General features: G+C 36.7%; 1 protein-coding gene across 6 annotated transcripts in view; it reads left to right on the forward strand.

Moving 5' to 3' along the window:
• The window catches only part of SBF2 (SET binding factor 2), a 396,450-nt gene that overhangs the window by 356,513 nt on the left and 15,006 nt on the right, over positions 1-24,931 (forward strand). For 4 of the 6 annotated variants that reach the window (XM_081063389.1, XM_081063390.1, XM_081063391.1 and 1 more), the window contains 4 exons: positions 3,410-3,594; positions 6,950-7,126; positions 10,035-10,136; positions 11,155-11,340. In XM_081063389.1, coding sequence (XP_080919515.1) covers positions 3,410-3,594; positions 6,950-7,126; positions 10,035-10,136; positions 11,155-11,340 — 650 coding nt within the window. Of the gene's footprint in view, positions 1-2,002; positions 2,078-3,409; positions 3,595-6,949; positions 7,127-10,034; positions 10,137-11,154; positions 11,341-24,931 lie in introns of those variants that run through there. The other 2 variants (XM_081063396.1, XM_081063394.1) reach the window with 2 other exon arrangements.

The raw sequence follows: 24,931 nt of genomic DNA on the forward strand, positions 1-24,931 counted from the left end.
TACTAACATGATTTCACAAACCACTAAGGCGATGCTGCAGTTTTGAAAAACACAACTCCAGGCCTGTATTACAGGCTTACAATAAATGCACCTAGGAATCACTCAGGAAGCTCAGTAGACCTCACCACCACTGAATAGTGTAATTCCTTTGGTTAATGCAACTGCCAGATGGGATTACAGTTCTCAAAGCCCTCTGCTGGCCCCATATAGTACAGGCCATTTTCTCATGGCTGATTTTCTGCTACATGGTAAACTTGGCAATTTATCACAAGCTTATTAATGAGCTTAAATTTGGAGGAAGTGTTTAATTTTTTTTAATTTAATACCCCTCTTTTCAGTTTTTTAGGTGAAATAATTGAGTTGAAGATATAGTAGAAGACCATAACAGCTCATAGTGTATCAATTTTTAAAAAAGAAAATAGTCAAATGTTTTTAGTACCCTAGCAGCCTTTCAGTATGGATACAAGAATAAATATGATAAGGTCCCTGCTCTTTGGAGCACACAATCTAGTAGAATAAAATGGGCAAATAATCACAATGCAATGTGATTAGAGTTCAAAGAGAGCCCTCCACAACTCTGAGGACAGTCAGGAATGGTTTTCAAAGGAGTTCACTTTGTTTCTGGGTCTTAAGGGACAAAGAGTTTGTCAGGTAAAGAACTAGGAGAAATCATTCCAGGCAGAGGGACGAGCATAAAAAAATGTGATGTGTTTAGAGAACAGTATTTCAGAATCAGGAACCAGCCATTCACTTTCATCTTAAGCATTTAATGTCCCATTCTCCAATAGGAAAGCTCAAAACCTTGGCAGAAAGGAGCACATTCGTCAGCACACAGGTGTGCCTTTGCCATGCCATCCCAGGTTTTTGCCGTCTTGCAGCAGCATTCTCTGTGCAACCAGCCGGCCTCTGCAAAGCTTAGCTTCCAGATTCACTTTGGAGACTAAAGTCATCAATGCCCTTCACTTCCTGCTTCCAAAGGAGTGAGGCAGAAATGAAAAATCATTTCTAATGATTTTTCTTTCATTAAATTATTTTGTATTTTATGCAGTGTTGCATTGTAAAGCTTAATAATACTGCTGCTCAACTTTTCAATCCTGAATAAATAACAGAATCATTTTCCTTGATAGACGTGAGCGTTTCCTTTGCTCAGGACGTAGTGTAACTGTTACTTACTGCTCACCATTTTTGTTATTGCCAGGTAAAATTTGCCATAGTCATGAAGTGCTTTCTTTCTGTTGGAAAAAAAAAAAAAAAACACAGCAATATTACTCAAATTACAAAAGTATTATCTCTAATACTGCCTATCATTTTGATGCAAGTAGGGATTTTAGGAGAAGTCATAACTTCAATCATCACAAGCTGTATTTTTAGTGGCATTGGGGATTGTCACGGGATCATGAATTTTGCTGCGCCTGTTTGTTTATGGAAAATAAATGTAATTTCCATATGAAGAAAAAAAAGAAGATAGTGTGGCAATTCTTAATGCTCTATTGCAAAAACATGCTCTTAGTTATTCCAAATGGTTGCTAGAGCTTCATTCCTGACGTGATGACCTTGCTCAAAGAGCAAACGTGTTGTGTGACAGACACGTGACATTTGCCAATCAATCAGCCTCCTTCAATATTAGGGCCAATGTATTCCTAATATTTACCCCCTCCCTAAATTCCTTAATTTATTATTGTCACCAAATGACAATCTTCAAAAGCTTATTCCATTTGGTATAATTTTGTAGTGGCACTCTCTGCTGTGCTGTTCATTTCATTGCGCTTATATTTATAAACAGGTGCTGAAATTTCATTTAACAAGCGCTCAGTTCATCTTTTTTGTGTGACTGTGGAACTTTTTATTTGTTAATCAAATCTTCTACTTTTATTTACATTTCTTTGCTATGTTAACTTAATTTAAAAAATTAAATAACCTGTTCTTCTCTCACTCAATTTGTTCTGATGTTTGCTGCTATATACATTTCATTCCTCCTTCTGTCTTTAATCTTACCTACCAGTGCATGGGTACAGAGATAAATGTTTTACTCAGTCAAATCCCAAATCTTCAACTAAGGGAAGAGTCCATAATCAAGGTACTGTATTATATGTCATGATATGTCGCTCTTTTTAACCATCTTCATACGAAAGCATATGTTACAAGCGATTTTTTTTAACATTTGTTTGTCAAATTATCTTTCATTCTCACCCACATTCTGAATTTCCTCTGTGGTTTCATTTACAAAAACTTACCATAATATCTAAGACAAGCTCATAGTAGGTTATATAGAAAGATTCATCCATGTTAAGCAGAAATCACCTATAAAACCTTTTCTTAGAAATTGGTCTCCTGCCCCTATAAATACTTATAAAGAGAGAAGCAGATGTGACATTATCATGATGACTTGTAGTCACTAGAAAGATGGCTTGATTTAACATTTGGCAAAGATTAAAACTTCTCAAAGAGCCTTTCCAAATCTAGAGAAGAAAACCCACTTTAGGGAAGCAGTGGCGGCATCTGACACCCCTGTGATCACATCACTAAGAGAACACCACCGACTATGGGCATTTACAGGGGCTCCATTGTTTGGAAGGTGCTACAGTGCTAGTCATATTTAAAACTTAGTATATGCCTTTGTGTTTGGATATTTAATATTTAATAGTCTCACTTACATATTGATTTTCTAATTAATATAATTAGGGTCAACTTATAACATGAGATTCTTCTAACAGTTTAGCTTGGCCTTTCCCTTAGAAGACATATGCTTCTGACTATAAATTTTAAATAAAACCTCCTAAGATTTAGTGAAATGTATGTCACTAAACTTATATCTTCTCATTATTTTTCATGGATACTGGGGAAAATGAGTATAATACAATTTTTATTAATTTAAAATTTCATCATTTTGGCATGATATACAAATATTAATTCTAAATCCAGCCTGAGATTTTAGTAGCTTTAATAAAGTTCTAATTTACTTCTTAATCTAGATTTCTTGTTGAATTGACTGACTAAAGCAGAAGAAAGTTCCTTACTTCTTTCATGAAGCCCTGAGAAATGGAGTCACTCCACATTCCTTGCCCAAGGCTTCATTATCCCCCGCCAACATTTTTTTCCCAGTGTCAGTGCACTCTTTCTATTCAGTATTTACTTATAAACACGGAGTTTACATCAAAATACAACAAGATTGACTTTGATTTCTTAGGTCCTTCCATGCCTAATATTGTATAATTTTGCAGTGCTGTATTGAATAATGCTTATATGTTGCAAAAGTAAATGGCAGATGACCAATATGATCCATGATTACCTGGATTAATTGACTTGATAGTACCTCTAAAACTATACCTACAGAGCATGCATCGTTTTCCCTATTCGGTGGCTTTCCCACATCAGATTATCTCACTCAATTATTTTGGCTTCTGTGAAGGTGTATGGGCAAGTCTGCGCTCTAGCACTCGCCTGATCAGTTCTCCAACGTCCTTCGTTGATGTTGGTGCCCGGCTGGCCGGCAAGGATCACTCGGCCTCCTTTAACAACAGCACCTACCTGCAAAACCAGCTCTTGAAACGCCAAGCAGCCCTTTATATATTTGGTGAAAAGTCACAACTAAGGGTAAGATTTCTTCTTGTCACTGAAAAACTTTACGAATGCACGAAGGCAGTTTATAAAACTTAATTAACCAGTTTTCCTAGAAAAAAATTTTTTGCAGTGTTGATTCTTAACCTGGAGTTAATAATCAATCTCAAAAAAATGTTAGCTCATTTTATATGTGTGTATGTATGTATGTCTACTTAGATATACGTAGGTAGGTAGGTATTCATACACACATGCATATTTATTAGCCATGAAAATAAGTCCTTTTTCATAATCATAAAAAGATCAGCATACACATCAGGAATATACACAAAAAAAGAAATAATAAGGCTTATTCAGGCTCTTTTTCCACTGCCTTAGTTCAGCTTCCTTAGGAATCTGTGCCTCTGGCGAAACAGAAGTTTTTGTTGTAAACCTATTGACAAAGCTACAGGAAGGTAGAAGAGTGGAAAGAAGACTGGCAGTGCATATGGAGCAAGGGAAGGCCAAGGCTATGTTTTCTGAGTTTTTTTTAAAACATTTTTTTAAAACTTTGCAAGGCTATATATACAAAGACACATGTCTTAAGACGTGTCAGACAATTCAAAATATTAGATGCTGATCAACTTTATTCTTTCTTTTAAATTATTATGCTAAGGTGTTTCACTATGCTCAGATCCCATAAATGATAGTCTCTGTCTCCAAAAGCACCCATAATTCCTTAGGTTTAATGTTTTTGCAATTCACACATTACAAAGTAAATGTTATTACTACTGATAGTTGTGTGGGAAATAAAAGTATTTGTTAATTCAGAAATCCCCTCAAAGTGGAGTCCCGTGCTCCAGTCAGCATTGGGCCAGCTAGACAGACCTCCAGCTGAACTGTGGCGCGGAGGCTGTGAACAGGATCCCACATGCTTGGTCGTCTAGATGCCAGCAGCTGAGTCATCTCTTCTGTGGCGAGCTGGCTTTGCTAGCTCTTTTCCCACTGCCGAGACTGCTGCAATCACTGAGTCACCAACCTTTAGGATAGAGGGCATGAAACTGCTGGGTAATGCTCAGTGTTTAAATATGCACACGTGTCTTCTGATACAGCAGATAATTTCATATCCAGAGAAACAGAACACCTTTCAGGGTTTGTTCCAGGGCTGCCAGCACAGCCTCCTTGGCTCCAGTGTCTTTCCCAGAGTACAGACTTTCCACATTTCAGCGCACCATTTACCTGTGATCCAAGGTTGGTCTCTTGAATGGTCACCTCTGCCATTGCCTTTACACATCAGTCCTCAGGTTAGCTGTGTGATCATGCATATATGAGTAAGAAAGACTGACCTCCTGGGACCCTTCCTCCGTTTCTCTCTCCCTCCCTCCTTCCTTCCTTTTATCAATAAATAATTATATTTAAAGAACACAGTTTCACCGTCCTGGCACAGTAATTATTAGGATTTTTGTATATCCCGTTCAAGTTTTGCTTTTTATTAAATCAGCTGTGTCTGTAGAGTATGGGTCCATATCTGTGATGTGTGCCACATTCCAGCTCGCACAGTGCAGTCTAGTTGCAGCTCCACACCTTTTTCTCCCAACAAAGGAAACATAGGAAAGCAAGTAAGTGAGAGTGATTTACTCTAAATAATCTTGAATTGATCCTATTTACCTTTTTAAATCCACATACTTTAATACCATATATATATTGTATACTATATATATGGTATATACTATATATATACATATTGTGTATATACATATTGTATATACCATATATATACCATATATATATGGTATACAATATATATATAGTAACAAATTCCTATGGCCTAACAGTGTGTCTCAACACTATGGTTGATATCTCCTGGTTTATAAAATAGGCATACTAAGCTCATTTATAGTTGGTAATGGAAAAAAACATAGTTTTCCTGAAAAGCAAACTATCGTTTATCTATTACGAGTTTTTTAAAGAATTAATATGAGTATATACTGCTAAGTTCTTTATCTCAAGCCACAACGTTTTCATGTTGTATAATGGTTTTCATAATTATGTTAATACTACGTAACATTCCATATTGTTGGATGTTTTGGTTTCTTTATCTTCTATATGTAAAATTGCAATCACATTTTCAAGCATATAGTTTATAATTTTTTTATTGAGGTACAGTTCAGTAGGAGTTTTTTTCCCTACATTTTAAATTATTCCTAATAGTGGAATTACTAAGACAAAGTAACATTTCTTCTCGATACATATTAGTAATGATATTAAAAAAAAAACAAAACGGGAGTTTTTGCTTTTTATTTCATAACTTTAATAGACCTTTTTAAAAGTACTCTAAAATAAGTAATAAAAAACAATAAATATACCTTATATATAAGTCCTTGGCAGCAGTTATTTTTAATTGTAGTAAAATGAAAACATAAAATTTACCATGTTAACTTGTACAGGTAATGATATTAAATACATTCACATTGTTATACAACCAACATTTAAAAAACAGTTTTACTCTTAGAAAAGCAGATTGATCCTAGAGAGTAATCTGGGCAGAAGGTGAGGAAAATGGAAAGAATATGAGAAAATTAATTCATTCTTTAGCAAGAGAAGTTAGAGAATTTTTAAATCTTCAGAATTAGGTAACTAGATTATCAAAATACAATATACAATGGGACCATCAGTTTAGCATTCTTTAATTACAAATGCAACCTCCCATAGAATAAATTCCATATGGATTAAAGATATAAATGATAATAAAAGTATTAAAATAAAGATGGATTGACATGTGTCATATTGAGTGAAAAACTATTGTCCTAAAGCTAGAAACCAACAAAACCTTTCATGTTTTACTGTATATAATTTTTTATTATTGACTTTAAAAGAGTAAGTACAGTGTTAGTCTTAGGCCGGTGAGATAGTGATTTTATTTTCTTCTCAATTTTTATCTTTTCTTTTCATTTTACAATAACTGTTTTGCATGTTTAATAAGAAACAAATATGTGTATGTGTTTAATTTTCAGAGTTCTAGAATCTCAACAGTATGTTATCTTTTAATTACAGTGTACATCTTGGGGAGACTTAGTTTACGGTTTTATATTAATCATACTGTCCATGTGTCACTGGTTCCTCTTTAGACTTCCAGGTTCATGACTTTATAATTGGCTTATATTTGGTGTTATAAACTCCATCAGGTTCTCAGAATGACAGGAAGCCAAGTCACACCACTAGGCCTTACTGATGGCTCTTTCCCGCAGTACAGACACATTAGCCATACGATATTGACTTTTCTGACCCATTGCAGCCTCTGCAGCTACTTGGCCTCAACTAACAGTATATCATTAAGCACTGCCCTGTTGAAAACATTGCTCTTTTACCTATAGAGCTTCATCTGCCTAATTCTTTGTTTCTTTATCCACAGAACTTTAAGTTAGAATTTGCTTTAAATTGTGAGTTTGTTCCTGTTGAATTTCATGATATCCGACAAGTGAAAGCCAGTTTTAAAAAGCTGATGAGGGCTTGTGTCCCAAGCACCATTCCTACTGACTCAGAAGTGACCTTCCTGAAAGCCCTGGAAGACTCTGAATGGTTTCCACAGGTAATGTCTGGAGCAACTAACTTGTCTTTGAACTCAAGGATATGATAGTTGACCAAAAAAAATAAAAAATTCTATGTTCCCCCACTACCTGACATTCACCCCTTTACTGCTCTTTCCATTCCTGGAAACCATATGATATAGGGGAGGAGGGGGTAGAATTCTTCATCCCTGGGTTTTTATTACCTAATATCTAAGTGAAAATGTGGTCCCCATAGGATGCTAAGGAAGAAATCATTATTTTTAGATGGTAACTTTTTGATGCACAATAAATTTAACAGATATTTATAGGGCTCCTGCTCTGTTGTCAACAGAGTGAAGATCCTGCACAGAATGTGATTTCTAGACGACTCCAAAAGCCTCTCTCTCTTACTTTCCCACTTTGGATTTGTCTCTGCCTGTTCCATATCTCTAGGTTATAGATTAACCCCCCAAACAGCCAACAAAAATGCATTGGATTCCCTGAAGCCTACCTAAGATTTAGGAGAAACCTCATATTCTTCCTTTAGCTAAGTCAAGCTTGGAATGTCTTTACTTGAACTCTTCTTGAGAAATTAAAAAGAAATAGGTATGCAAGCACACATAACCCACATGTTTTCCACACCACAAAAAGAGAGGTGTTTGTGACGTGCTGCATATTTTAGACACTGATACAGACATTTGGCCAGGAGCATCTCGGCAGTATAGCCTTCAGCCTTGTCTTTAGGCCCCTGGTGCTGTGTCCGTATTCTTTCTCCCCTGCACGAGTTCCCAGCTCCTCTGTCTCCTGCCCCCATACACCTCCAATTCTCCTGCCTCCCTTGAGGAGGAAAAAGGGTTGTTTCACACAGCATATTGGACTAAAAGGCAAACAAAACAAAAAAATGATGTCGAGTACTCAGGGCAGTGACTCTTCTTAAGGTACTTAACACTAGAAAAATAACCCACCTATTTTAATACCCCAGTCTATATCAGGGTATATTAATGACTATTAAGCCTATTCAGGATTCTTCGAGTACCATGAAAAGAGCAGATCAATACTCCCTCTGTCCCTGAGCTATGAGCCCCGCCCCAAACTGTCCCCACTACCCAACCTATGTGAGTTTTTGGTACATTCTCTATTCTGCTCCTTCCTCCAAAGTAGAGCCAGACCAGAAGTTAGTGACTGAAAACAGTAGAAAACATTGCCCTGCTTGAGATATTGGCATTTTAAAAGTTAACTCAGAACAAATGCCAAGCCCTAGAGAATTCAGGCCTTGTACTAGTGCCTTATAGGCGCCGTGAGCGAGGAGCTGCCCGTTGCTGGAAAGGACGGGTGTCCTGTCCCTGTGTTTCAATAGCCTGGCTCTGTGTCAGATAGGACCTCGTTTTGTTTTGCTTCCTTTTGTTTTCTTTTGTTTTAGTTCAGGATTGGAGTTATTCTACAAATTATGTCAAGTGATGCTTAAAATATTTTTTTAAACTAGAATGTTGCGCATTTGGTTTCATAATCTATATGCCCTGCTCATTCCCTCCTTGTTCACTAAGGATTGTGAGTAAATTGGCGTGGCTTTTAAAGGTAGGCACAAACACAAGATTTCTTCCCATTTAACATATAGCACAATTAAGAGTGTCTTTTTTAAAAGATATAATTCATTTACAATAAAATTTACCCTTTTAAAGTGTACAATTCAGTGATTTTTAGTATAATCACTAAGTTGTTGCAACCATCCCCACTACCTAATTCCAGAAAAAGTAAGAGTATCCAAAGTAGAATTTACTGCATCATCATAGAAAAACAAATTTTAAGTCCAATAACTGTGTTGGGACAGATACTTAGACTCTGTCTTTTCTACTCTATGGAATTATAGCTCTTATGCTTTGGGAAATCATTTAAAATCAATTTATTTCATTATGTATCCCTTGAACACACTGTTTTAAATTGTGCCTACCGTATTTACCGGCATATAAGACGATTTTTTGGCCCCGAAAAATATGCCTCCAAGTGGGGGGGTCGTCTTATACGCCAGGTACACTTCAGATAGACTGCCCATAGTGCTTGCCCCGTGCCATAGTGGCCTCCCGATGCTCGCCCACTTCATTCCACATACCGTTCAGGCATCAGCAGCGCTGCTGGGTGTATGCTCGGCTGTTATGCGATTTTGCTGTTATGCGATTTTACCACACTCGCAAAATCGCACACAGCCGAGCATACACCCAGTATGATAGCGCAAAATCGCGAATCGCGATACCATACTGGGTGTATGGTCGGCTGTGTGCAGTTTTGCGAGTGTGGTAAATTCGGGTTACCGTATATTTCTTTACATATGCATTGAAGATTCGCGATTTTGCGCTATCATGGTGCCTGTTAGAATGTTGAAGAGCTCGCACTTGCGCACTAGTGAGGTCCCAGGGAGATGCTGATGCAAGGGTGGACCAGACTGCTATAGTGACAGGGCGGGCAAACAGGGAGCAGGGACCAATCAAATCAGGCTTTGTATACAGCCAACAGCCAACCACAATACTGCACCATTGTACAGTACAGCATAGAAAATGTCGACCAGTCAAACCCCTATCATCCCTATCATGGCACCAGCCAAAAGAAAGAAGTATGATGCAAATTTTAAACTGAAAGTTATTTGGTGTGTGGAAGGTGTGCGGAAGAGGGGGTAGTCTTATACGGCGAGTATATAACAAACTCTGTATTTTGAGTGGAAATGTTAGGGGGTCGTCTTATACGCCCAGTCGTCTTATACGCCGGCAAATACTGTACTTTTAACGTGTCATTGTTTAATCTTGATTTTGACAAAGAACTTTAACTTTTTAAAACTAACGTGGTTCTTTTGTCCAAATACTTTATCCCTAACTTGTCTGGTTATCTAAGTTTGATAGCAAATCTGTTCTTGGTGCTCAGAAAGCACCTGGTCTAACTGTGGCCTCTTCTCTCTAATAGCTTCACAGGATAATGCAGCTAGCTGTGGTTGTATCGGAAGTGCTTGAGAATGGTTCCTCGGCTTTGGTCTGTTTGGAAGAAGGCTGGGACATCACCGCACAAGTAAACTATTACACGTATTTTCACATATTTAGTTGTATATTTGTATAAATTTGTATTTCAATTCATTTGTTTTGTTTTGTTTTTATTAGTTTCAGGTGTACAAAACAATGTAATAGTTAGACATTTACACCCCTCACACAGTGATAACCCCCCTCCCCCAATCTACTACCCGTCTGACATCGTATATAGCTGTTACAGTTCAATTGACTCTATTCCCTATGTTGTACTCCATATCCTGCCATTATATATATATAACATATATATACATATATATTAAATTATAGTTGACATTCAATATTATTCAGCTTCAGCTTCAGATGTACAGCGCAGTGGTCAGGCATCTATTTAAATGCTGCAGATGAATCTTTTGTATAGTGAATCTTTTGTATAACTAATGTGTATGGACAGAAAAAGTCCTGTGTTGACCACCAGCTGGTATCCATCAGAAAGCTCTGTACCATGAACCTCCTGGCCCTACAGAGTCTGAGCGCTGGCTCAAAGCATCAGGTTCCCACACCACAGATGCACCGTGCAAGCACGTGAGTGGAGCTCTTGACTAGCAGTGTAGGGAATGGACCATCCTTCCCAGGTTTTGTCAGTCCTTTCCCTGGTTCTCTATAAGCCCCTCTTTACTCCAGAGAGAAAAGGAAAAGTGAACATAAACTACAGTAAGATGTTAATCTACACCTGCCAAAAAAGTAGCTATAGATTTGAACTGATTCTCTGGCCTTATTAATTAACCTAGAAGAAAGCCACAGTCAACAGACTGGCCAGGTAAGGATTAAAATCTTAATTCCCTGAAAGAAAACATGCAGCCAGAATGAATTTGACTTTTAGTTTTTACTGGAAAGTTTACAGAATTAGTTTGACCGCTGTCCTGAAGCAGACAGTGAACAAATTTGCTGTCCAGGTATCTTTGCTTTTGAATTAGCCATCATCAAAAGGAAGTGTTTTGTCTTAGTAACAGGATTTTGTCAGGACTGAAAGTAATGAAGTATCCATCCTGCTTGTGCCCTAGGTGACATCCCTGGTTCAGTTACTCAGTGATCCCTTTTATAGGACACTTGAAGGCTTCCGGATGTTGGTCGAAAAAGAGTGGCTCTCTTTTGGCCATAAATTCAGTCAACGGAGCAGCTTGACCCTCAACTGTCAGGGTAGTGGTTTTACTCCAGTCTTCCTCCAATTCTTAGACTGCGTACACCAGGTGAGTAGAGCATGCTTAACTTGACTTGATACGAAGGAAAGAAAAGAGCTAGCATTCATGGAGCACTGCAGTGCTGTGCCAGGTACCTTCACATCATAGTGCTGATGGACTCAGCCTTAAGACTTGCCGAAATCTCAGCAGCAGACTCCTGAGAACAGAGAAGAGAAAGAACTACCATGTTTTCCCTAAAATAATACGGGGTCTTATATTAATTTTTGCTCCAGAAGACGCACTCAGGCTTATTGTCAGGAGATGTCATCCTGAAAAATCATGCTAGGGCTTATTTTCTGGTTATGTCTTATTTAGGGGGAAACATGGCAGTTGGTTTCTGAAACTAGGACAGCTGAGCTGGCCACCAAGTGAATGGCCAGCATTCTAAATTATCATCTCCAAAGAAGGGGAGCAAACTTGGGCTTGTTCTCCAAGAAGGTTTGACCTAGAGTAGAACAGCAAAAATCTCTAGGTAATGGCAGGGCCTGAAATCCCAGTTTGAGAGTACCTAGCTTGTGCCTGGGAATATACCATGTTTCCCCGAAAATAAGACCTAGCTAGATCATCAGCTCTAATGCGTCTTTTGGAGCAAAAATTAATATAAGACCCAGTTTTATATTATACTATGTTAGATAAGACCCATCTTATATTATAGTAAAATAAGACCGGGTCTTAAATTAATTTTTGTTCCAAAAGATGCATTAGAGCTGATAGTCCGGCTAGGTCTTACTTTCAGGAAAACAGGGTAGGAAGTAGAGACTAACCCCTAGAGAAAGAACCAGGACCTAACCAGGCAAGCCTATGAGGTTGAGAACACTGGCTCAGTTCTACCAGGTAACCTAAGCAGAGCTAATCAGGAGACCAAACAGAAACCCAAGGATATAATCCAGCCAAATCCAGTGGGAGCCAGAGTAGGGGAGATATGAATTCTCTAAGTTCCCTCCTACCTTCGTCTCAGGCACATCAGGTAAAACTTCCTAATGGGGCTTTAGTCAGGACTGGGCTGGAGAATTAGGTGGCCCTGAATTTGCAAGTTGAAGGCATTGGTACCAGTGGCTAAATTGGCCTAGAAAAAACAGGGTTTCATCTGCACCACAATGAATGAGTTCTAGCATGTCAAACATATTTTTCAGAAAAGTGAGCCTCTTTGAAATACATTGGCCTCAACTATGTATTAGAAGGAAAGGGGGGAATGTTTTCGGGAACGACAATTGGAACAACGTCTTCTGAAGAGGCCAAGTTGGTGTATGGTTATGTTTTATTTTGTTTTTTACTCTATTAGTTACTTGATCGGCTTTTTAATTTACTACGTAATTTTTAAAAATTATTTAAAGTATATAATTCAGTAGTTCTTCGTATATTCAGAGTTGTGCAATTACCACAATTTTATAACAGTTTATTACCCCAGAAAGAAACTCTGTGCCCATTAGCAGTGACTTTCCATCTCCACTCCCCACCCTCCATACACACACATAGGCAGTTATGGTTTTGCTCCAATCAGCTTCTTAAAGAAAAGACCTATTGACTCTGTCTGAGCAGCATCTGGAGAGGCTGGTCACAAAGTTGAGTTTATACTTTTAAAACCTGCAGCAAGTGGTACACAGCAGGTCCTCAAACCACGTCATTTCATTCAACATCGTTTTTCAACGTCGTTTCCTTATAATGTTGACGAGAAAAAAATAAGCAATTGCCAGCCGGATCCACTGTCTATGTGGAGTTTTCACATTTTCCCACGTCTGCATGGGTTTTCTCTGGGTCCTCCAGTTTCTCCCCACATCCCAAAGATGTGCACGTCAGGTGAAGTGGCTTGTCTACATTGTCCCAGTCTGAGTAAGTGTGGGTTTGGGGGTGAGTTCGTCCTGAGATGGAAGGGCACCCGTCCAGGGTGGGTTATTGCCTTATGCCCTGAGCTGCTGGGATGGGTTTCAGCTACCCACAACCCTGAACTGGAAGAAGCGGGTAGGAAAAGAATCTCTTGTTTTTATTACTCTTTCTTAAATGTGTGTGTACAGCTCATATTTACTTCAGTGTTTAATATTAAAAGAGTTTTGGAGATTTATTTGGAAGTTTGGTGATGTTTTTGTGACCAGAACTATGCCATAGAAACTTAACTCCTGTGTTTATATTAATTAGCCTGTGGTAAAATTGGTTTCGTTGTACATCATTTTGCTTAAAGTTGCAATTTCCAAGAACCCTATCGACAATGTTAAGTAAGGACTTACTGTATTTTTTTTCCTATTTGAGTATGAGCCTTCTTATTCATACTTCTTTTGGTAAATAGATGACAGAGAAGTTTGGAGACCATTGTCTATGAAACAGAAAGCTTAACTGAGACCAAAGGAAAAGAGCAGTTATCTTTTCTTTTTCTAAATAGGTGAAAGTATATGAGTTCTTCATGAAAGCACTTCTTATTATCTTTCTTACTGTCTTATTATGCTTACCGAATGTACTAAGCTGTTTCTGCCTCTGTACTTATATACTACTACTATTAAAAACATTACTAATAGTATTCACTGTTTACTATGAGCCAGGCACTGTTCTCAGCACTACATTTTATTTCATGATTCTTTCTAAGTAATCTTTGAACCTTTTCCTGACCCCTTTATTTGTATTCCTAATGAACCATGTACAGACTTCTTGGTAGCATCTATAAAGCTAGAATGTATTTATTTGTATATGTCTATTGCCTTCAACTTACACTGAGAATTCTAGGGAACAGGGACTATATCATATTAGTCTTTATATCCCTAGTATCTAACACAATTATAATTTCAGTATCTAGAATGGAGTAGACACTCAATAAATATGTATAATGAATGAATAAATGAACATTTTAATGACCACCTTGTTCAGGCTCTCACACCCTTCATCAAGATCATCTAGAATCTCCTAAGTAGAATTGCTAGCATATAATCTTTTCAGATATGATGCTGTTATTCTCTTTCACAAAAATCTTTAGAGGAAACAAGCAAAAACTTGCAGTGGCTCCACATTTCTTAAAGAATTATTCTTTCTCATATTCAATTTGAATATATTGTCAAATTTTCTCTTGAAAAGTTCTTAAGGCTGCTCACTGGAGGCCTACGTTCTGTTTCAGTAAGTACACACGACCTATTTTTACCCCTACAATGAGATCATACCACTGTTATTCAGTTGAACACTAAATGAAGCAGTTGGCTTTCTTTTAGTATCTGTGATATATAAAAATGCATATCTTTAAATATTAAAATCACAATCCTCATAATGTGACATTTAAAGGACACGTAGGAACAGAGACTAAATGATGGAACCTTAGAGTCACATCTCTCACCTAAATCTGACTCAAGCATAAATGTATTGAGAAGAATGGCAGGTGGAATCACCCATGGAGACTTTTTTGAATAAGAATTACACTGAACCCATGTCAACATTTTTTTAAAGTAAGAATTAAACTGAGGATAGGCTGTTCGTGTAACAAACTTCTTTACTCAGCCTTTTAAGATAGCCTCCATGGGCATATAGAAAATGTCCATATTTCAGTTTTATATATTTTTATCCTAAAATAAACTTAATAATTTTTACAATTCCTCCTGAAATAAAAGTTTGTGACTGTTCCTTTTTTATATATCATGTTGAAGTAACATCTCAGATTTCACAAGGTAAAATAGAGTTTAAGATAAATACGTTTGCTGCAAATAAGGGATTAAGACTCTAAAGACAACATCCCCCACAGAAAACAATTACAACACCTGGACATGGAGAAAGGATACCTTTTTTTCCTTTTTTTTTTTTTTTTTTAATTGTGGAAGGGGAACAGGACTTTATTGGGGAACAGTGTGTACTTCCAGGCCTTTTATCCAAGTCAAGTTGTTGTCCTTTCAGTCTTAGTTGCAGGGGGCGCAGCCCACCATTCCTTGCGGGAGTCGAACCGGCAACCTTTTGGTGAGAAAGGATACTTTTTAACAAATGATATTGGAATAACTCGGTATCTGTATGAAAACTATGAACCTTGACCCTTACATCATTCACGAAAATTTATTTGAAATGGATCATAGACCTAAATGGCCAAAGAAAGTTTGTAAAATAGAAAATAAATGATAAAAGAAGGAATCTTGGAATGTCAGAAAGGAGAAAAGGACAATAGAAAGTAAAATATGGCTAAATACAATAGACTTTTCTTCTTGAGTTTCCTCAACTGTTTGATAGTTGAAGCAAAAATTTTCACCGTTTGATGTAGTTCTCAATATGTATACAGGAAATAGTTATGATAGTCATATTATAAATAGAGGGATGTAAATGGAAGTAAGGTTTCTGCACTTCATTGAAACTAGTAAAATGTCAACACCTGTAAACTGATAAGATAGAGAATGTAATACTGGGAACAACCACTGAAAGAGCTATGTAGAGATACACTCAAAAACACTATAGATAAATCAAAATGGAATTCTAAAGTGTTCAAGTAATCCACAGAAGGCAGGAAAAAGAAAACAAAGGAAAACAAACTGAAGACAAAAAGTAAAATGACAGACTTAAACCATAGCATAGCAAATTTTACATAGAGAAAATTTTGTTCTTCTGCTGCCCAGAGAATACCTAAGCCTGGCTGCCTACTATCTGGAAGCAAAGCAGAAATCCCATTGAAGTGTGCAGACTTTTACTTTTTCCATGCTTTTTTAGTCTCAAGCCTAATCATTAACCCAGTGTGCCTAGTGTCCCCAAAGTCCAGAGCTTATCAAGTTTGGTTTTTCCAGAGAACCAGCCTTTAATCTCTTGCTTGCAAGAAGGTAATCACATGACGACATAGGGTAGGAAAGCACTTTGAGGTCTCCCCACTGCCTCTATAGACTTACAGCTAGTCCTCATTTTTAGCTCTCATTTTACCCCTATTGATATTACTCAGCACTTGGGCCTCCAGTTTAGAGCCTTTCTGGGTTTATGGGGCAAACTGTTACCTGCTCAAATAATTTTCATCCTCCAGGCATCTCATTGTCACTTACCATCACTTAACTGTCATTCTTTCTCCTATTTTCCATCTTTCAAACGTTTACTGAATTTTCTTGACCTGCTACTGTCTCACCTCCCGTTCTCCCAACCTCTTTTTGGGTTTTTTATCTTTTAAATTTTCTTTTCCTTTAATTGAAGAGGACTGAGTTTGTATGGCTGGATTTAGCTTCAGTTAAATGCACTATTAAATGTGTTAAACGTCCATGCTCAACTTGCAGAATTCTGCATACCTAAACATTAGAGTCAGCAAAAGAATCCACTCACAATCAGTAAGAGATGGGAGGTTCTCATATAAGACATACTGTCCTCCCAGATGGGAACATCACTGTGCCCCACATATAATAATAATTACTTGGAATGTAATGCTTATATTTTATTGTTGGGGTGGGGTGCAGTGGGTGAAAATGGAAACAGTCTAGAATGTTGGCATGTCACCTGTTGTATTCTGTGAGCACCTCTTAAAGGTGTGAACAAAGCATTTTAACATAAACTAAACTGAAGCACTAAATTACATTTCTGTTATCTTTAGAACACATTACAATAGATGCTAAAAGTACCTCATGTTAAGTAATATAAAGCAAATGGGGTATAGGTTTAATTTCTGATAACTTTTTATTTTAAATAAGGACTTAAAATTTTAGTGTTCTGTATAATCCAGTTCTGAAATTGAAAACAAGTTGACTTTTAATTAAAGCTCAATTGCTCAATTATTTATAGGTGAATGCTTCACAAACTGTAGAAAATACTAGTGTTCAGAGTCTCAAGACCTCTTTAGTATGATTTCAAATCTGGTTGTAGCACATTAAAAATTTTTAATTAAAATATAAATTTTTGCAAATTTGTCTGAACCCTCCGTTGACTTAGCACCTCATATATATTACCTGAGTGCAGACAAGTCATGGCAAAGCAAGTATGCGACCTTAATTGCAGTATGTCAAGGAGGCTTGGTTATAATAGGCATCAGCTTTGGTGAAACAAATTATTTTCTGCTGAAAGGGGATTGTTTATTCATTTAAAAACAGGAGACTATAGAAGACTATATAGTTAACAAATAGTGCTTCTGACTCTTGCTGACTTAATTATAAGGTAGTGTTTCATCATCTCCTACATACTGGTTTTAGGCATTAGAAAATGCCTTCTTTAAATACTTTTCAAGTGAACACTCGTGCTTTACATGACTCTGTCTTTTGCCAGACAATTCGAATTATTGCTGTCTCTCAGGGGCACAAAACAGAGCCAGGCCCAACAACATTTTAAAAATAAGTGCAAAATTACACAGCAGCAAGCAAAACTTTCCTGGGTAAAATGTGTTCGCTGCTTATTAACCATTTCTAACATGCTGAATGCCAAAAGGCAGTCCATGGAAATATGCCTAGACCTGTCCATTAGTACTAATAAGATTTACAAAGAAAACAGATGAAGCACTGTTCTTAAATTGGAACTGCCTCATCATATAAAAAGCCATTGTTTACGCCAGTATATCCAGGTGTCAGATGAATTATAAATGCTAGATCACTGTTTCATAATAGCAACATCTGGCAGATTTTTTTGTTGCTTCTAAAAGAAATTGGCTTAGCTCAAATGATATCATTACAGGCTACTTCCTTTTCTTAAAATAGTTGAACCAAATTCAAAAGGAAAATACATCCAAAATACAAAAATGAAATTTTTACCTAAAATTTCTTTTTTAAAATGTACCAAGGAGAAAAATGTGTATAATATGAATGAAAACATGAAGTATAAGAAAGTAACTCCTTTATTTCAGCATTAGAGTAAATCTTTGAGGATATCTTAGAACTGTTTCATTATTTCCTACTTTGAGAAAAACAAATAACAGTTATAACTTTGCCTTTGAAGTTGGTTCAAATTATAAATCGACTCACTCTGCTCTGGCTTTGCGATATGATTCCCCTCACAGTTACTGTATGCCAGCTCTATGCTAGGTCCCATTCCAAAGAGAAAAGCTATTTTATCTTTTGAAGATAGGAGATTTCCTTGTGAGCAGGTATGTGAGGAGCTAAACTGCCCTCATTTTGGTTACTCTAAAATGTATCCATTAATATTGGCAAAATAGCTGCAATTAACAGGATTCATGGTATACTCAAGAGTTTCTGATATCTACCTGCTTCCTAGTCAACTGAAAACTGGCACAAAAAAAAAATGACATAATCCAAGCTGTTTTATAACAAAGTGATTTTGCATTACAGCTTTTAATATTTGAGCCATCAAGTGTCTGAGTTTGTGTATCAGTCTCACTAATTTTTGACCTTTAACAAATTATTTAACTTCTCTGTGCTTCAGTTTATAGATATTACATATAATATATATCTATGTACATAGATATATATATATATATACATATATATGTGAAACATTCAAAATCTTACATAAAATGATCGGCACAGTAAAGGTACACAATTAATGTTTGTTAAAACTCAATCTGTGAAACAGCAAAAACTGGTATTAGCCACTTATTTTTCTAGGGTGTGACTAACCATACAGTTTCTCAAATATTGATACCATTCTATATAGGGTCTCTTGTAGCTTAATATTTGTAATTCCTGAAAGCAAATCAAATTTTAACTTATATTTTATTCCCAAAATGTTGGCCTTTCCTGGGATTTGAATCATAACTTATTTTTATGAGCCTTTAAGTTTCACAAAGTACTTAATGGCACATGGGCAAAAAATAAGTCTCTAAATTCATGTTTCTCCAAATTCCATTTCAGATTTCTTATAAATAAGTGAAATTGGCAGGTTTCACCCCATAATGGAAACCAAACTGAAATGCCTCACACAGCTTAGTCTTTTAAATCTGTATATTTTTATCTTCATGAAGATAAATGTAAAATTATTTGAACAACAGAATCCAGATGATGCCTAAGAGAGGCCTAAAACTCTATTTATTGGCATATTTTGGGACATGCTCACGTAGAATTAATTTATTTGTTGAGATGCCTGTCAGACACAATTCTACATAATATAATAAGGCTAAATTTATTTGAGGCAGACTTGCCTTTAGACCCACAAAATCTTGTGGCCAACCATAAAGAAAACTAATGAAACCAAAAGCTCTTCCTTGAAAAGAGCAATAAAATTGATAAACCTCTAGTCAGACTCATCAAAGAAGGACACAAATTATCAATATTAGAAATGAAAAAGATGACATCACTACAGGTTCTACAGGTATTAAAAGGATCGTGAGGAAATATTATAAATGGTTTTGTGCCCCCAAAAATCAACAATTTAAGTGAAATGGACAAATTCCTTGAAAGACATAAGCTACTACACTCACTCAAGAAGAAATAGAGGGTGCCAAAAAAATGTATACACATTTTAAGAAAGGAAAACTGTATTAAAATTGTAATACTCAATATATACCGATAACAGAAGATGAAAACAGTCACGTTTGACTTCTGCAATTACAAGAGGTGCTCAAAGTGGTTACCATCAGCGTCCGGACACTTCTGATTACGGCTTGAACAACATTGACCAAAGTGTTCACTTGTATACATTTTTTTGGCACCCCCGGTACATAACTTGAATAGGCCTATGTGTATTGAGGAAATTGAAATTGTACTTAAAACCTTTCCATGCTGAAAACTTCAGACCCAGGTGGCTTCACTGGTAAATTCTCCCAAGTATTTAAGGAAGAAATAATAGTAATTCTACAAAAATTCTTCCATAAAATTAAAGCAAAGGCAATACTTCCTAACTCATACTGTGAAACCACCATTACCCTGGCCTGATAAAGACAGTAAAAGAAAACTGTAGACCAGTATCCCTGATCATCATAGATTCATGTTTTCTAAACAAAATTTTAACAAATCAAATCCATATAAATCAATATGTTTAAAAGATAATGTACCATGGTCAAGTGAGATTTATTCCAGGAATGCACTGTTGGTTTCACATTTGAAATCAGTCTGTCATTCACCATATTAAGAAACTGAAAAAGAAAAACCATATCGTCATCTCAATAGACTCAGAAAAAACATTTGACAAAATATTACATCTATTTCCTGCAAAAATTCTAAGGATACCTGGACTAGAAAGGAACTTCCTTAAGTTATAAATAGTATCTATTTTAAAAACCTATAGCTAGCATCATATTTAATAGTGAGAGACTGAATGCTCTACCTCTAAGATCAGGAGCAAGACACTGATGTCTGCTTCCCTCCTTCTGCTCTATATTGTACTAAAGGTCCTAACCATGCAGCAAGGCAAGAAAATAATAATCAAGACATCCACATTAGAAAAGAACAAGAAAAATTATCTTATCTGCAATCAACATGATTATCTTTGGAATCTACAAAAAAATTAACCATTGGAATATTAAAATTTAAAAATTATTGCCATCTAATAGAGGATTAAAAAAATATGAAAGAGATCTAACAAAACATATTAAAGACCTGAACAATGAAAACTACAGAACATTACAGAGAGAAATTAAACACTTAAATAAATCAAAAGATAACTCTTGTTCATGAGTTAGAAGACTTAATATTATTGAAATGTCACTCTCCCCAAATTGACCCAAAGATTCAGTGTCACAATGAAAAATGACAAATTCACAATGATTTTGCCACAAAAATCACAAAGAAACTCCTAGGGGGCTATTTTGTAGAAACTGGTAAATAAATTCTGAAATCCATATGGAAATGCAAAGGATCTAGAATATCCAAAACAACTCTGAAAAAGAATAAAATTGGAGAACTAGTACTACCTGATTTCAAGACTTACTATAAATCTATAGCAGTCAAGACAGTGTGATAACTGGTGTAAAGACAGGCAAACAGATCCATGGAACAGAATAGAGTCCAAAAATAGTCCCACATGTATGATATATGGAAAATTTATTTTTGTTGAAGATGCAAAAGCAATCAGTAGAGAAAGGAGTCTTTTCAACAAATGGTGCCAGACAATTGGATTTCCAGATACCGAAAAAAAAAAAAATTATTCCTAGCACCAATGTAATAATTAGTTCAAAAGGGATCATAAACCTAAATATAAGACCTAGTACTATAAAACTTTTAGAAGAAAACAGGAAGAAATCTTTGTGACCTTGGGTTAGGCAAGGATATCTTAGATTCAACACTAAAAGCATGATCCATGAAAGAACAAATTGATAAATTAGACTTTTTCAAAATTGAAAACTATTCTTCAAAAACCACTGTTCAGGGGCCGGCCCGGTGGCTCAGGCAGTTGGAAGGCTGCCGGTTCGATTCCTATATGGGCCAATGGGCTCTCAACCACAAGGTTGCCGATTCGATTCCTCAAGTCCTGCAAGGGATGGTGGGCTATGCCCCCTGCAACTCGTAATGGCAACTGGACCTGGAGCTGAGCTGCGCCCTCCACAACTAAGACTAAAAGGACAACAACTTGAAGCTGAACGGCACCCTCCACAACTAAGACTGAAAGGACAACAACTTGACTTGAAAAAAAAAAAAAAAGTCCTGGAAGCCTGGAAGTGCAGTATTGTCCCCCCAATAAAATCTTTAAGAAAAACAAACAAACAAACAAAACATAAGGACTCAAGGTCAGTCTCTTAAAAAAAACCACTGTTAAGAAAATGAAAAGAAAAATCACCAAGTGGAAGAAAATATTTGCAAATCGTATATCTGCTAAAGGACTTGTATCCAGAATGTATAAAGAATTCTCAAAAGTTAACAATAAGAAAACAACTAACCTGTTTTTTTACAGGCAAAACATTTGTACTGATTTCACCACAGATATACAGATGGCAAATAAGTACATGAAAAGGTACTTGACATCATTCATCATTATGAGATGCAAATTAAAATCACAATGAGATACCACTACATACATATTTTAATGGCTAAAATTTTTTAAACTGACTGCCTCAAGTGTTGAAGGATGTGGAAGAACTGGAACTCTAATACTGCTGGTGGGAATATAAAATTGAACAAACATTTGGGAAAACAGTTTGACCGTTTCTTAAAAAGTTAAATACACCTACCTACCATATGATTCAGCGTTCCATTTCTAAGCAGCGACACAAGAGAAATGAAAGCATATGCTCTATGAAGACTTGTACATAACTGTTCATAACAGCTTTATATGTAATAACCAAAAATCTAGAAGCAACCCAATGTCCATCCACAGGTGAATGAATTAACAAATTGTGCTATGTCCATAAAGTGGAATACTACTTAGCTATAAAAAAGAATTACAACTGATAACTCAACAACATGAACGCATCTCAAATAATTATGCTTAGTGAAAGAAGACAGACAAAGAGTACATATGTACTTATTCCATTTATATAAAGTTTTAGTAAATGCAAATTAATCTGTAGTGACAAAAAGCAAACCAGTGGTTACTTAGGAGGGTGCAGGAGGCAAAAGGGCACAAGGAAACTTTTGGGAGTTATGATTGATATCTTCATTATCTTGATTGTGGTGACGGTTTCATAGGTGTATAGATATGGCAAAACTTACCAAACTGTACACTTTAAATACGTGCAGTTTATTGTATGTCAATTATACCTCATCAGAAGGAGAAGAAAGCATGTGGATTGTGCCTTTTGGAGACCTCTGTGGTGTAGTACTGCAGAAGAGTCTAGGTCTCCTACTTACAAGGAGGAAAAGAAGCCAATGAACAGGACAAACTGAGTCCTTGGGATATATGACTAAATGAAGACAGCGTAATTTTTCTTTCTTACTGGAAATATAAATACCATATTTTGTCTTGTGAATGCAGTCAGGTCTTCATTTCTCGTTATAGTGGGAAGACATTGCAGAGAATTCCTTGTGTTTCCTACTGTCAGATTCCAAGTGGTATCTAGGCATTTATCAACTCAGCATTCAGACCAATCTGATTTTTTTTTTTTTTTTGCTTGTTGCTTAAACTGTTGCCAAAGAGTAAAAAAAAAAAAAAATGTTCAGTATCTTTTCTTCCACTTCCGGTAGACCTAATAATTAACCCCAGTTTGGAGGCAGATTGCATTTCAGCCCCAAGCAGTTAACAAATGTTGGTCCCATTGTCATACACAGATTCATTCTCTCTCTCTCTCTCTCTCTCTCTCTCTCTCTCTCTCTCTCTCTCTCTCTCTCTCTCCTCCCTCTCTCCCCCCCACCCCCACCCCCAAGCACTAACACCTTGATGACCTTGATGCGCTCTATGCACTAATTCCAATTCAAGCCGGGTGAATGCCAGAGGCCATGGAGAATGTCTAACCTTTCTAACGTAATTGTAGAGTTCAGGGTTTTGGTGAGGCCAGTTGCTCAGTACAGTGGGCTATGAAAGCATTTTTCTACTTGTAGAGCTTTGCTTTTAGTTCTAGCATATGATCTCCCTGAAAGGCCTGTAAGTTCAGCTTAAGGTCATATTCATTATTTCCATCCTTCTTAACCTCAGAAGTGGGTCTTCAAAATTATATTCCTAAACATATTAAATATCAGAATAATTAAGGAAGGATAGAGATAATATATGAGGCCAGTGGTTCCTGTGGAGAACAGTCATTGAGAGAAATGTTTTGTTATTCTAGGGCTTTGTTTAATAAAAGTTCTTAAAAGAGTTTTTAGAAACTATTGTGGGCTGGGTCAGTGGAAATAGCCCTGAACCCTTCTTCTGAAAACAGTGAGGCAGGCGACTGGCCAGTGACTACCAGGGTTTATTGCAGGGGCTGTTGGGGCCCAGCTGTTCTTGGAGCTCACTCTGCCTGAGCACACTGCACATTTCTCCTCCCTGAGACTCTCAGATGGTAGGGAATCAAGTTCCATCCTCCTGGGCCTGCCTCCTGTGTCCTGCCACCCACAGGCTGAGTCACCCCATCTCATTGTGTGCGCTGGCCCCTGGGGCGGTACTACTGATTCCAAACCAGGAGCTTGGACTAGAAAGCTTACTTGGCATTAAAGGGTGGGTCATGAGGGGAAGCGCAGGAAACTTTAGTTCTGAACCATGTTTAGAACGGAGCCAGGAATACCTGAGAACCAGGCCCAGTGGAGAGGCAAACCCAAGGCCTGGTCTTCTGGTGTGCATCTGTAGCAATAAGGACAAGGTGTTCAGAAGAGGACTGTTGTGCTATGGGACATGGTTGACAGTTGAGCCAAAGACATAGAGGGCTAACAAAACAAGGAAATCAAAGCTATTTTTAAAAATTGTAGTTTCCATTATAGAAATGGAAGAAAGTATTGCTAAATAAAATAACCACTCTTAACTTATTTTATGCCCAGTTATAATGCTGCAAAATAATAACTGTTGAACATTAAATATGTGTCAGATTGACTTACGTTTTATTTTATTATAACTAAACTCTTCAAGTATGTTCAGCCTTTATAATTAGTTGCTCATCTAGCATAATTACAGGAAACCCATATTGTCTAATCCTTTCATTTTCACTGATGAGAAAATTCATACTTAATACGTATGTTTACAGTTCTAATAACCTGAAATAATGCACTCTACCTAGCTATTCAGAGCCATGTCACAACTTCCCATGGAAAACTCTCCTGTCCTGTGGAGACCTGATGTAACACAAAGGGCAGTGGCTCAGGTCAGGAAAGCAGCTCCATTGCATAAGAGTCAAACTCTCTTTTTAATAAGTCTTCCTAAAATCAGTTTTATTTTGTTTCACTCATAAGCGAAAGTTTTA

This window comes from Rhinolophus hipposideros (genome assembly GCF_964194185.1).
Source record: "Rhinolophus hipposideros genome assembly, chromosome: 10".
In the NCBI taxonomy this organism is placed as follows: domain Eukaryota; kingdom Metazoa; phylum Chordata; class Mammalia; order Chiroptera; family Rhinolophidae; genus Rhinolophus; species Rhinolophus hipposideros.